Source organism: Nematolebias whitei, chromosome 3 (assembly GCF_014905685.2).
Source record: "Nematolebias whitei isolate Nwh7 chromosome 3, NemWhi1, whole genome shotgun sequence".
In the NCBI taxonomy this organism is placed as follows: domain Eukaryota; kingdom Metazoa; phylum Chordata; class Actinopteri; order Cyprinodontiformes; family Rivulidae; genus Nematolebias; species Nematolebias whitei.
This window is the reverse complement of record NC_056500.1, coordinates 5,806,026-5,819,977: the sequence shown is the minus strand read 5'-3', so window position 1 is coordinate 5,819,977 and position 13,952 is coordinate 5,806,026. Positions and strand designations below refer to the sequence as shown.

At 41.6% G+C, this 13,952-nt stretch overlaps 2 protein-coding genes across 2 annotated transcripts in view; both read right to left on the bottom strand.

The window, feature by feature from the left end:
• LOC119407647 (GDP-L-fucose synthase) overlaps positions 1 to 2,698 on the bottom strand; it is a 4,944-nt gene extending 2,246 nt beyond the window's left edge. Inside the window, exon 1 of the mRNA XM_037674467.1 lies at positions 2,635 to 2,698. The gene's annotated coding sequence lies outside the window, so the exon portion shown is untranslated. The remainder of the gene's footprint in view (positions 1 to 2,634) is intronic.
• Positions 2,699 to 5,065: 2,367 nt separating this feature from the next.
• LOC119430496 (leukocyte elastase inhibitor) lies at positions 5,066 to 13,715 on the bottom strand. Its single transcript, XM_037697910.1, has 7 exons — positions 13,408 to 13,715; positions 10,356 to 10,544; positions 7,492 to 7,629; positions 7,272 to 7,389; positions 7,041 to 7,183; positions 6,785 to 6,952; positions 5,066 to 5,520 (listed from the first exon to the last, which is right to left on the bottom strand). The coding sequence occupies exons 1-7, from the start codon at positions 13,534 to 13,536 to the stop codon at positions 5,113 to 5,115; spliced, it is 1,293 nt and encodes a 430-aa protein (XP_037553838.1). The 5' UTR covers positions 13,537 to 13,715; the 3' UTR covers positions 5,066 to 5,112.
• Positions 13,716 to 13,952: the final 237 nt, after the last annotated feature.

The window sequence follows — 13,952 nt, the reverse complement described above, 5'->3', positions numbered from 1 at the left end:
AAAAACTATGCACAATTATCTACCCTAACTTAAAAATAGGCGTCAGTATCAGCCTTAGAAAATAAAGACATTTTATCAAATCAAACAGCTGCTACCAAAGATTAAAAAAAACTACAATACAGAATTAAAAAAATAACTACAATGATGAAAAAACTATTATTAAGATGAAGAAAAAAAAAGAGATGACAGCCAAAAAGCTAACTTTAACATAAAAAGATGCAGAGACAAATTTCACAACATGACAAATATCCTGTACGACTGAAAACTCATTATGATAATAATCTACAAACCGGATTCCAAAGAAGTTGGGACACTAAAATTGTGAATAAAAACTGAACGCAATGATGTGGAGGTGGCAAATGTCAATATTTTATTCGTAATATAACAGATGACAGATCAAAAGTTTAATCTGAGTAAATGTAACATTTTAAAGGAAAAATATGTTGATTCAAAATTTCACAGTGTCAACAAATCCCAAAAAAGTTGGAACAAGTAGCAATAAGTGGCTGGAAAAAGGAAACTGAGCAAATAACGAACAGCTGGAAGACCAATTAACACTAATTAGGTCAATTGACAACATGATTGGGTATAAAAAGAGCTTCTCAGAGTGTCAGTGTCTCTCAGAAGCCAAGATGTTAAGAGGATCACCAATTCCACCATTGTTGCGCAGAAAGACAGTGCAACAATACCAGAATGGTGTTACCCAGCGTAAAATAGCAAAAACTTTTAAGTTATCATCATCAACTGTGCATAACATCATCAAAAGATTCAGAGAATCTGGAACAATCGCTGTGCGTAAGGATCAAGGCCATAAAACTCTACTGGATGCTCGTGATCTCCGGGCCCTTAAACGTCACTGCACCTCAAACAGGAATGCCACTGTCAAGGAAATAACAGAATGGGCTCAGGAATACTTCCAGAAAGCATCGTCAGTGAACACAATCCACCGTGCCATCCGCCGTTGCCAGCTGAAACTCTACAGTGCAAAGAGGAAGCCATTTCTAAACAAGCTCAGACGTTTGCACTGGGCCAGGGGTCATTTAAAATGGAGTGTGGCAAAATGGAAGACTGTTCTGTGGTCAGATGAGTCACGATTTGAAGTTCTTTATGAAACACTGGGACACCATGTCATCCGGACCAGAGAGGACAAGGATAGCCCAAGTTGTTATCAACGCTCCGTTCAGAAGCCTGCATCACTGATGGTATAGGGTTGCATGAGCGCTTGTGGCATGGGCAGCTTGCATGTCTGGAAAGGCACCATTAATGCAGAGAACTATGTTCAGGTTCTAGAACAACATATGCTCCCATCTAGACGCCATCTCTTTCAGGGAAGACCCTGCATTTTTCAACACGATAATGCCAGACCACATTCTGCAGCAATCACAACATCATGGCTACGTAGGAGAAGGATCCGGGTACTGAAATGGCCAGCCTGCAGTCCAGATCTTTCACCTATAGAGAACATTTGGTGCATCATAAAGAGGAAGGTGCGACAAAGAAGGCCCAAGACGATTGAACAGTTAGAGGCCTGTATTAGACATGAATGGGAGAGCATTCCTATTTCTAAACTTGAGAAACTGGTCTCCTCTGTCCCCAGACGTCTGTTGAGTGTTGTAAGAAGAAGGGGGGATGCCACACAGTGGGAAAAATGGACTTGTCCAAACTTTTTGGGATTTGTTGACGCCATGAAATTTGGAAACAACAGATTTTTCTCTTAAAATGATACATTCTCTCAGTTTAAACTTTTGATCTGTGATTTGTGTTCTATTCTGAATAAAATATTAGATGTTGGCACCTCCACATCGTTGCATTCAGTTTTTATTCACAATTTGTTTAGTGTCCCAACTTTTTGGGAATCCGGTTTGTAGTTTGAATAATATGAATCTGTTCATTTTTGTTAAACATCTAGTAATAAACCTTTCTTTACCCCTAAAAAACTGAGTCCAATACCACAAAAAATCAGATTGTCATCACATATTTTTCACAAACATAGTTTAACTGTTGGAATATAGCAGTAAAATCATAAACAGTTTTTTTTTTAAAGGTATTTTGCTCTTTCAGGGTGTTTTTGTTGAAGTTCAAAGTTTTGCCACGACTGTTTTCAACAAGAAAACAAGCAAATGGCAAATAAAACTATGGAAACTTTTCATAATTACTAACAAAACATAAACTACAAATAGATGTAAAGATGCCCAAATCGTGGAGAACATCCAGCTTAAAGTCCTAATGGTGGTTGCTGCAGGTGTGTGTGTTGCAGAGCTGCAGGTCAGGTAAAAGACAGGTGAGCGTAAACATCTGGTCCTGAAGGTGTTTAATCAAATACCAGTCAAGATTTTACCAAATCAAATGAAATGGAATATTTAAACAATGAATTTCATCTCTACAAACGTGCCCGTCTTTTACTTTTCAGTTATAAACTTCAATTTTCTCTTGACCAGTAAAACCAGTCAGAAAGTTTGACTGCGTGCACACAACAGCTCCAAATACGCGCCTTTTTAAAAACGTTTTACATTATTTGTAGATGGACAAACTTTTATATAAACTAAAGAACCGGTATAAGGTTGTGTCGTACAAATGTGATTAAAAAAAAAGAGTTTATTTTGAGTTAAATTAGCATGCGAAACAGCTTCTCACCTGTTAGCCGTCGGCACAGAAACCGGAAGTGGTCTCGCTGCTGCCAGAAGCACGTGATCTCCTCTCAGCCAATGAAAAAGACGCAGTTAACGTAACGTCGAAACCACGTGATCAAATGTAGTTTTCTTCAATCGAACTTTATTTTGCTAACACGTTTTACATTACAGTTGTAAAAAAAAAAAAAGGATGAGTAGCCGTAAGAAATTAATATGTAAGATCAACAAAACAATAAAAAAATACAATTGGTAACTTTGAATAGAAATGGAAATTCTAAATAATGTGACGCAATTCTGATGCAATAAAATTTTAAATTGCTGTAAGAAACAAGTTGACATTTGTCCATAATGTGTATGTGATCCAGTGTTGTCTGCAGATGTTTCAGCAGACTGTATCGATTCGAGGCACCTGAGGAACAGAGTCCTGGTGTGGACCTGCAGGACTCCATCAAAACCAGAGGGCAGCTCATTGTGAAGGAGACTGATGCCACGAGGCTTCCATTGACTGCAGTTCCTCTGAAGAAAGGATGATGGTCTCAGCTTCACCAAATGGAAGGCAGAGATGTTCCAACCAGCAGCTCGCTCAACAGATTGGGGATAATGAAGAGGACGGTTTAAAAGTACCTGTCTGACATGGGGTCCAGTGTCAGTCCTGATACCCTGATGCTGCTGATTCCAGAACAGCATCTCTTTTATCATGTGTCATTTGTCTGTTTCCATAAAGTGTTGCATTTTTTCCTACCAAAGCAGCTCGTTATATCATCAAACTGAAAACAGTTGGGCTGTTTCTATTTTTTAAGGCACAATTACGTGCTTCTGTTTTTCGGAGGCTGAAATAAGAACCCTTCTGGAGTCCAGTTCCAGGACTTTTTCTGCCGTCCCATGGTCCAGTGTGGTGTCTCTTCAAGCACACCAGGAAACATGGCAGCGCAGGACGAGACAGTGGCCTTTTGAAGCATCATCTTATCCCAAAGCAGCAGAACTTTTCATCTTCTTTTGTGTTCTCAGTGATTATAAGGAGACCTTGTGGACAATGTCCTTGTTCACATTTTGGTTTGTTTTATTTGAGAAGTCCATATATAATGGTGTGTGGCATGTTCATTTGGAGACAGGTACACCTGTATATGATCACAGCCACCATTACAAAAACAACAGATGCCTTCTGAGGGGACAGTCAGTCCATCCGTCATCAACTGGTTTGTCTGGCTCAGATTGGTTCAGAGGATGTTCAACCTCCGTGAAAACATTCAGGAAACAGTTTGTAATTTACAACCATTGTCTTTTAAGATAAATAAATTAAACATGGCCAAAAACAAGAAACAAGTTCTACATTTTTTAATGTGTGGTCCCCTTCATTGTGTTCATGGCAACTGAAAACACACGTTTGTTAAAATTAAGAAATCTAATTATCATTTTATTTGGATGTTTTGCAAGAACTGACAGTAGTTCTATATATCTTCGTGTTTTATCATCTTATATTTTGCCTCAGGTCAACATGGTCATTTATAAAAAGTTTTCATACACTAACAACTTGAACAAAATATTACAAGTAACCCCTTTAAATGTTCTTTATCAGCTCCAACTCTTAACAAGGAGGTTTGACGTCCTAAAAAAAAAAAAAAAACTTAAAATTTATATTATGTAGTTTCAAATTAAGACAACCCCTAAAAATACAAACACAAGATTAAGGAATTTTATGTTCCCCGTTTAATATTTTAAAGCAAAACTAACAAAAATAAATTAAATTATTTGGTAAACTTCTGTTTTTTTTAATTAAGTTAAGTTTGGGTGCATTTTAATTACTTTGTGTTTTATAGCAGTTATTTTAAACTGCAGACTTTGTTCATTTTTATCTCACAGATTGTCAGAATAAATATTAAAATCAACATATTAGGGACAAGAAATGGAAGGAAAATGTTTGGGGCGTTGAATTGGCAGTGAGCCGAAGACACAACAGCAACAAAGAAGCTAAAGAAGCGTCTTAAAGCTGATTATAATTCAGCAAAAAAATGTAAAGTGTGTCATGGTAATATTAACAGATGACTAAGGACGAAGAGTAAAATAAAGAATGTGCAAATATGCAAAAAGGAGAAAACAGAGCACAAATAAAATTGTGAAGAAAATTGTGTCCATCTAATTGTCAAAGTATTGCTTACAAAAGTTAGACATTAATTACTATTGACAAATCAATAGATCGTTTAGAGTGACTGAATAAGAGAATGCACGGACTGATAAAGATCTGGTAAGATTAAAAACAACATTTTTTATCAGCTGTTATAATTCCTCATTTTAACAATAGCTGTTTAAGTGAAACCATGAACCGTTTTCATCATAAATCTTTTTTGAGAAGGTATTTCTTCTACTCCAGTGCAAAAGCAGAAAATGTCACCGTGGATTTTCAATCAACAAAACAACAGAGAGCAAAGAACCTTCGATTTGTAGAAACTTGAATTTATTAATTTTTAGTTTCAGCCGTTTCTGTCTACTGAGGAGAAGAAAACCTGCCGAAGAAGAGGATGGACTTGGTCTTGTTGTGCCTGATGAAGAAGAGGAAGGGGTGGTCTGCTGTGAAGTGTTCCTCCCTCAGCATGCAGAAGGAGATCATGCCAGCTGTGGCTGCAGCTGCTTCTGTTCCCTCTTCGTTCACCTCCACAAAGGCCTTGTGGGCCACCGTCGACAAGAAGAGCCCCCCGTCTCCGTTCATGCCAGACAGGTCGGCCTTGCCGGAGCAGAACACGTCAGTCATGCCCAGTTTAGCCAGGGGCTCGTTCAGCTCGTACTCTTCCTCCAGCTTGAACTTCGGCAGGTGGACGAGGACGTCTGACTGGACGTCCATGTTTGCTCTGTTGGTCCATTCGCTCAGCCTCTCCTGCGTCAGCTCCTTCTCCAGCTGCGACAGAAGAAATCTGGTCACTGTCTGCACGTGTTAGCCGCAGCTCGAACTGAGCCATCGATCATCTGAACTGGACCCATCACAGGGAATAGTTCTGCAGAAACGCAGGCTGATGCTTAAAGCTGAGTGACTTTGATAGAATAAAGCTGAAATGCAGTGCTTAAACCTAAAAAAGCAGAATACAAACTAAAAGCTAAACTTAGCGCAAAATGCTAACTAAACGCATCAGAAGTCTAACAGGAAACTAAAAGCATCCAAATGCTAGCCAAAAGCTAAAGTAGCACAAAGCTAGCTCAAATTATCAAAAGGCTTGGTAAAAGCTAAAAGTGGTAAATTGCTATCTAAAAGCACCCAAGGGCTAGCCGAAAGCTAGCCTAGTAAAAGGTCAGCTAAAAGTAGCAAAAGACCAGCTTAACGTTCCAAAAAGCTACACTAGAGCAGCAAAAGGCCAAACTAAAATATCAAAATGCTAGTAAAAGTAGCAACAACAAAAAACTAGCTAAAAGAAGAAAACCAGTAGCTAAAAACTAAAAGTAGCTTCAGAGTACCAAAATAGAACAAGTACACTAAAGCTTCTTTCAACAAGAACAAAGTTATTGAAGAGATTTAAATGTGATTCTAAGGGGAAAATATCCATCCATCCATCCATTTTCTTTACCCGTTTATTCCATTTTGGGTCACGGGGGTCGCTGGTGCCCATGTCCAGCAATCACTGTGCGAGGGGCGGGGTACACCCTGGACGGGTCGCAAGTCCATCACAGGGCCACATAGAGACAAACGAGACAAACAACCATTCACTCTCTCACGCACACCTAGGGACAATTTAGAGTTACCAATCAGCCTAACATGCATGTTTTTGGACTGTGGGAGGAAACCGGAGTACCCGGAGAAAACCCACGCATGCACGGAGAGAACATGCAAACTCCACCCAGAAAGGCCCCTGGACCGGGGTTTGAACCAAGGACCTGCTCGCTGAGAGGCAGCAGCTCTACCAGTTGCGCCACCGTGCTGCCTAGGGGAAAATATATATTTTTCAACATGAATAAATTTATTTTCAAGCGTAAAAGCTGCAAAAAGCAAATGTTGTGGTCCAGATCCATCTGAATGAGCTGAACATTTTGTTATATAAACGATAAATGAGCACAAAGTACGCAGTTGACTGCAAAAAGCAAAAAGAAAAATTTAATTGTGTGAATGAGCTTTCACAAAGTGAATCTTGATTTTCCTGCATATTATGTTTGTTGTTGTTTTTGTTGTGTACCTTCAGCAGCGGGTTGGAGCCGTCTGCAGACTCCTCGGGCAGCAGGATGAGCATGCTGAGCTCGTTGTCTACGTACGGCAGCTCCAGAATCTGCAGCCCGAAGTCAGGGATGTAGTTGTAGGGGAGCTTCTTCATCTGGTACATCATGTGGACAGTTTTACTCTCGTTCTGACACACAGAGGATACAGTAAACAAACAGGTCTCCAGAACATCTGGACTTCTTGCAGCTTTAAATCTGTTCAGCATCATTTGGTACCTGGTTGACCTTAAACGGCATCTCCTTGGTGTTCGCCACATCGAAGCGGTTCATCCAGTTTCCCTTGAAGTAGATGGCGTTCACCAGAGCCAGCCTCGTCATGGGGGTGACCATTCCTGGCTTCAGAAGGTCTTTTATCTTACCTGAGAGAAGATTTGCACACAATGTGATTTTTAATTCTAATCCAGAGAGGAAGGTAGCAAAACTTTCCAATCTGCTGCAAGTACTAACTTTCCGTCTGCTGCTCTACCCAGCTGTTGATCTCCGCTCTGCAGTCCTCTGGAGACCCGATGAAATCAACGGCCTCCAGGGTCGCCTGGTAGAACTTCTGAGTCTCCTCCAGGAATTTCTGCAAGAAGAAAACTTTTTTTTATTTTTTTTTTATCCAGTACTAACAATTGTTAATTCGGTGAGAGGAGAAAAAAAACATGCATGCAGTCTGAAAACTCACGGGAAGAAAATTGGTGGTCTTTTCTCCATAAAGACGGTTGGCGAGCTTCAGGATGTAAGATGCTGATGGAGAGTTGATGTCGGTGTTGAGCATCTGGAAGTCTGCATGGACAGCTTTACCAGAGCTGAACGACAGAGCCTAAAAAAAACATTTTTTATGTTAAAATAATAATACAGAAGATTAGAAACAATAGATTAGAAAAATGTGTTTAAACAGATAAAACCAGATGTGAAGTCTGGTACGTATTCATATCAAGATCATATAGCGTAGTCCCTCGTTTATCGCAGGGGATACGTACCCTGAAGCCCCATGATAAGTGAAAAGCCACAAAGTAAAAATAATAGTACAAGTAGTAAGTAGAAGTTTACAGAGATCAGCTGATCAGCTGCAGGAGGAAGCTTCTCCCACAGCTGTGGGCTGCACACAGGTGCTAAATCATTTAAAATAATTCATGTTAAATTAAAAAAAAAATCCATGCAGATCGTGTGGCTCATCCATCAATCAGCCGTTATGTGTCATGTCCAAACTTACTTTGGAAAAACCGCGATGGAGCGAGTCCGCGAAAAACGATCCGCGAAGTAGCGAGGGACTACTGTACTTCAAGATGGCGGCGCCGGGTCCGGCTGCAGCTGCATTGTCTCCCAGCAGTCTGGATTCCTATTTTACTTGCAATTATTCGACTCCTCACCGAACGAACAGCAGAGTAAGTTATGATTCCAGGACTTTATTGGAACTACACACATTCAGAGGTCTCGGCATACAACGCGAGAAAGTCCCAGGCACCCACAGAGCAGCAGAGTTATACGCCTGCACGAGCCGACTCAAGGTAAAATGAAGGCGGTGTGACCGAAAGCAACAAAGAAAACAAACAAAGGACTATCTTCAACTTGAGCTGGCAACGAGGAGAAAAGTAACAAACTGTTGTGCTCTAATTCTGGTGGAAACATGGTCAGCCCCGTCCATCCCCGACACCTGGAGGAGCGAACAACATTCCAGCTGGACAGAGACCGAGCTGACAGGAAAAACTCGGGCTGGAGGTGTATGCATCTACGTCAACTGGTTTGAGTAAGAACGCTAAAATCATCTCCAACCACTGAAGTTTCTGACAGTTAAATGGAGGCCCTTCCATCTACCCGGGGGTTCATCCGTTAGCATTACAGCAGTGTATATTATTTTTATACTTTTCAAAACATTTAGTTGTTAAATAAAAACACCCCAGAGAAATAGATTTAGATCTATTCAATTTCTATAAAAAATATTGTTCTTGTTGAAATCTGGGTCAACATTCTTGATCCGTTTCTGCTTTTTATGTTGCTCTTAGCTTTAAGTTGTTGATCAGATACATTCGACTTTTACAAACATTCTACCATCTTCAGTTTGCATTCTGCTTCTGTTAGTTTTTAGCTAACATTTTGCTATTTTTAGCTTTTGTTTAATTGATTTAGTTTGAACATTTTTTTATCCTACTGTTAGCTACTTTTCTGCTCCTCTTTGCTGCTTTAGCTTCTAGATTGTGTTCTGCTGCTTTAGCTTTTAGCCTCTGTACTGCTCGGTTTAGCCTCCTTTCTCCCCCTTACAGCCTCGTTTCTTGTTGGGGAATTTTTGGGTCAAAGTTCATGGATGTTTTTAACTACTATGGCTTGGCATGTTAACTCTGCCCATGAACCATATGTTTGGGTTAGTAAGGAGCTGGGTGAAGCCGCTTCGTGCAGCTGTCGCTTCAAGGACGCCTTCGAGTCTGTGAGCTCGGCTGAACCGAACCGATGAGCGAATAAAAACGAGCTGCGCACGCTGCTCGTGGCAGATTCTTGGGACTGGGCTTCATGCGTGTACTTCTTGTACATCTGTGTAACCTGTCCTTGCAAGTTAGAAATCTTCTCCTTCCATCAAGTGTGGTTCTTTAATTTAAGTAAGTTATGGGAGAATGTTCTACTCAACAGTTTTCCACCTTATGGCCTCCATTCGGCTCATCTGGGCCTTCATTAAACATTTTTGGGCGGCTGTGGCTGAGTGGTTGGAGCATTCATCCTCCAATGCGAGCTTTGATTGTCTTGATCAGATAGAAAATTGTTATATAAATGTAGTCCAATTACCATTGAACATTTTAGGCTGTTCTGGTTGTTTTATGTTTAACAACTCCGTTTTAGCCTCCAGCAAATTTAATCAAAGTCATTCGTGTGTTTTCTCTAGTTCTGCGTTTTAAACACGTGAACCTGAGCCAAGGCACTGTACATGAAAAACTATTGTCATTTGACCAACACAAATCAAAATAAAATATATGAACAAAGAGCAACGGTTTCTTGGATGAAGCAATCTTTTTGAGAGTACCTGCTCCGTGCTCAGGAACTCCTGTTCCTCTGCAAGTTTTTTTTTTTTTATGACGTTCTGCTTTTCAGTGAACAATACAGAACTTGTTCCTGAGGTGTTAAAGTCAGGTCAAAGTCCAGGTGTTCCTACAGGCCTCGCCCTGGACACGCCTCTCCCTTTAAACCTACAACACAACTGGCGTCATGCCAGTGATAAGAGCCTGAAATCACAGGGCGGTTTAACGACACAGTGTGTAACTTTTCATTGAACTGAGGATCAGATGTTCAGTTCAGTTGACACAAGGAGCTTTTTCAAGCAAAGATGAAGTCGTCTTCATCTGCAGCTGGAACACCCAGAGGGGAGGTAATCACTCTGCTGGATAAAAGTTTCACGGTTATTTATTGTCTGGTCTTTAGTTCAAGAAACCTCTAGAACATCAAGGATAACGTACTCCAAGTTCTAACCCACAAAGAGGTGATTTGAGAGACCTTCTCTAATAAAAACTGACTGATGTCACAGCAGCTGATCAGATGACGGTGTGAGCGTGCGCTGCTGACCTTTGCCATCTGAGCCGCGGTGTCGCCTTCAGCTCCCAGGTAGACCATCGCCAGCGCCGAGCTGATGCTCAGCGGGGAGAGGAAGATGTTCCCGGAGGGGTTTGCTTGGCTCAGAGTACGAAACAACTCCAGGGCGAAATCTGTGTTTGAGCTGCTGATGGCGGCCATGACTGAAGATGCTCCGGTTTTCTGCGATAGGAAAATTAAAAGCATGTCACAACTTCTAAAACAGAAGAAAAAAAATCAATTTAGCTGTATGACAAAAAAAAAAAAAGGAACACATCCTGCTGTGCAAAAGTCTTCAACCATTCCTTATTTCCTTTTAATTTTGGTACAAGCAATTCATATTTTTTAGTGATTTGGTTCTTTAGATGACAACATTTTTTTTTTAAAACTCTTTTTTTCAGACTGACATGTACATCTGTCAAGTTTCAGGTTATTTCAGATGTCTATGTACAAACCTTTCCTGTAAATGTACATTACAGACTGCACATAATTGATATTTCAAGTTTAGTTAATTAAAAAAAAGTATTAGTTTATCATCTCCATTTTGTAACACTTATCCATATTCGGGTCACAGAGGCAACAGGTCAAGGAGAGAAACACAGACAGCCCTCCCCCCAGCGACACCGTCCACCTCATCTCCCCCCAGCGACACCGTCCACCTCATCCTGGAGGACCTCGAGGCGTTCCCAGACCAGACTAGACACACAATCCATCCAGCAACTTCTGGGTCTTCCCAGAGCCTCCTACCAGTGGAACGTGCCCGGAAAACCTCTACAGGGAGGCGTTCAAGAGGCATCTTAATCAGATGCCCGAAGCACCTCAACTGACTCATTTCAATGCAGAGGAGCAGCAGTTCTACTCTGAGCTCCCTCTGGATGACGGAGCTCCTCACACTCTCTCTGAGCCTGGCCACCCTGCTAATGAAGCCCATTGAGGCCACATGTATTCAGGATCTTGTTCTTTCAGTCCAAACTTCATGACCATAGGTGAGGTGAGGGTTGGAACGTAGACAGACCAGTAAATCAAGAGCTTTGTCTTTCGACTCAGCTCTTTCTTCAACACCATTGACTGAAGCAATGTCTTCATTACTGAGAACAAGGCTCCAATCCATTGTTCCACCTCCTGCTCCATCCTACCATCACTTGTCCACAAGATGCCCAGATACTTGAACTCTTTCACGGTTGAGAACCATGGCCTCAGACTTAAGAGGCCCAGAGAACAATGAAGGTCTTGGCCTGAAGACGTTAATAGAACCACATCATCTGCATAAAACAGAGATGAGACCCTGATGTTCCCAAACCAGACACCTTCCTCTCCATGACTGCACCTTGAGATCCTGTCCTGCCACAAACAGGATCGAAGACAAAGGACAGACCTGGCAGAGTCCAACCCGCAATGAGAACGAGCTTGAATTGTGCCAAGTATGCGAATACAGCTCCTGCTTTGTTTATACAGGGACCAAATAGCCCTTAAAAGCAACCCAGGGACCCCATACTCCTACAGAATACCTTGAGGAACACTGTCATATGCCATCTTCATATCCACAAAACACATGTAGACTGGAGAAGCAAACTCCGATGACCCCCTTAGCAACTCTGCAAGGTTGAAGATCTGGTCCACTGTGCCACAACCAGGACAGAAGCCGCACTGCTGCTCCTGGATCCAAGACTCAACAATCTGTCCAAACCTCCCTTCCAACATCCTGAAGTAAACTTTCCTGGGGAGGGTGAGAATTGTGATCCCACGCTGGTTGGAACATACTTTCTGCTTCCCCATTAAAAAATGGGAACAACCATCCCGGTCTGGCACTTTGCAGGTTTTATCCCAGTCCTCCATGAAACAATGAAGAGACATGTCAACCATGACAGCCCTACAACATCCAGAGCCTTCAGCATCTCGAGCGGGTCTCGTCCACCCCTGGCACCCTGCCACAGACAAGTTTTTTGACTACTGCAAGGACCTCTGCCATCATCAGCTGATAATTGATTTTGTAATAGTGTCATCCGACCTGCAGCCATGTGAGTAAAGAGAGGGGCAGATTTGTCAACTGATCACCACCTGGTGGTGAGTTGGATGAGATGGTGGGAGAGGCTGCCGGACAGACCTGGTAAGCCCAAGGTGAACTGGGAAGAGGCCGGCGACATGGAATCCAAATCGGCCATGTTCAGGTTCTATATTGCAGATGCGGCTTCCTGGAGCTGTGGCCTGAAAGTCAGTGGTGCCTGTCGGAGCGGCAACCAAAGGAGCCGCTAGTCACACCAGCAGTGATGGAGACCATCAAGCTGAAGAAGAGGACCTTCAGGACCAGGTTGTCCTGGAGGACTTACTGAAGCAGCCGACAGGTACAAGTGGACAGAAGGACTTTGGTGGCTGCTGATGCAAATAGTCAGGCATGGGAGGAATTCTGTGAGGTCATGGAAAAAAGGAGCCTACTCGAGGCTCAATGAGAACCTGTATATATAAAAGGTTGAATGAATGAAAACAAGGAATTCAGTTGGCCTTATAGGTTATCATTATATTATAATCTTACCATTCTTCTGTACCCATCTACCTACTCAAGAACTCAAGTCTTATTTAATACAACATGAGGTGTACTTTGATTTTAATCAGTCTAATTCAGAGGAAAAACAGAAAAGGCAGCTTTACTGACAGTAGCACATAACGCATCTGTAGGTAATTAAACTCAATTTGGACGACAGGTTGTTTCACAGTGTTTACCAAAATTATAATAAAATTAAATATTTTAGATATTCATTATAAATATTTTCCCCCGTCTCTTAATACAGGCAGGTAAACTCCAAACTTTTACAGAACTTCAGAAACCCATGAGTCCCTTCAGCTGGTGGAGAAGTTATTTTACTTTAAACGTCTATTCTTAAATATAAAGTTAACTAATAAACATTAGATTGGTTACTAGCAGACCTGCGCTTCCCCAGCAGAATTTTGCGCACAACGTTGGATGAAGTGACCCGGAAATAACTCCCTGGTGACCAGGACGCAGCTGCTGTGTATTTATTAAAGTTGTAATAAAAAATGATTTAATCACCTGGTGTTCCTCCTGAAGCTCGCTGCTCTCACACAAACTCGGCGTGCAGGAAAGTGAAAATATAAGGCAAAGACGAAATGCTGATAAGCTCCACCTGCTGACCGTTTGCGCCGGACCGCCCCTCCGCATAAAGCTGCTGTTTGACACAAGAACCGAGTCCGGTCCGGTCCCTGGCTCTGAGGACTGCGGGTCTGTGCGTGGGACGCGTGACTGCGCGATAAACACCGACAAAACCCGGGATTTATTCCAGACAGGAAGCAGAGCTGATGGAGGATTTAGACTGTGCTGCGTCACACCTATGATTTGTTTAGACTTTTTTTTTTTTTTTACGGTTTAGAGGGTGGAGACGGACGAGGTTTTACATTTAAAGACATAATACACCAGAATGTAGTTCACAAATAACCATTATTTTTTAGCTTTAGACCATTTATTCTTGTTATTTTTATTTGTCACAGAGAAAAACCCTAAATGTGACTAAAAAAGTCCATGCTCAATAATCTTAAATCCTAAATTTGACTGTACTGATGGAGAGACCAACAAGTCCG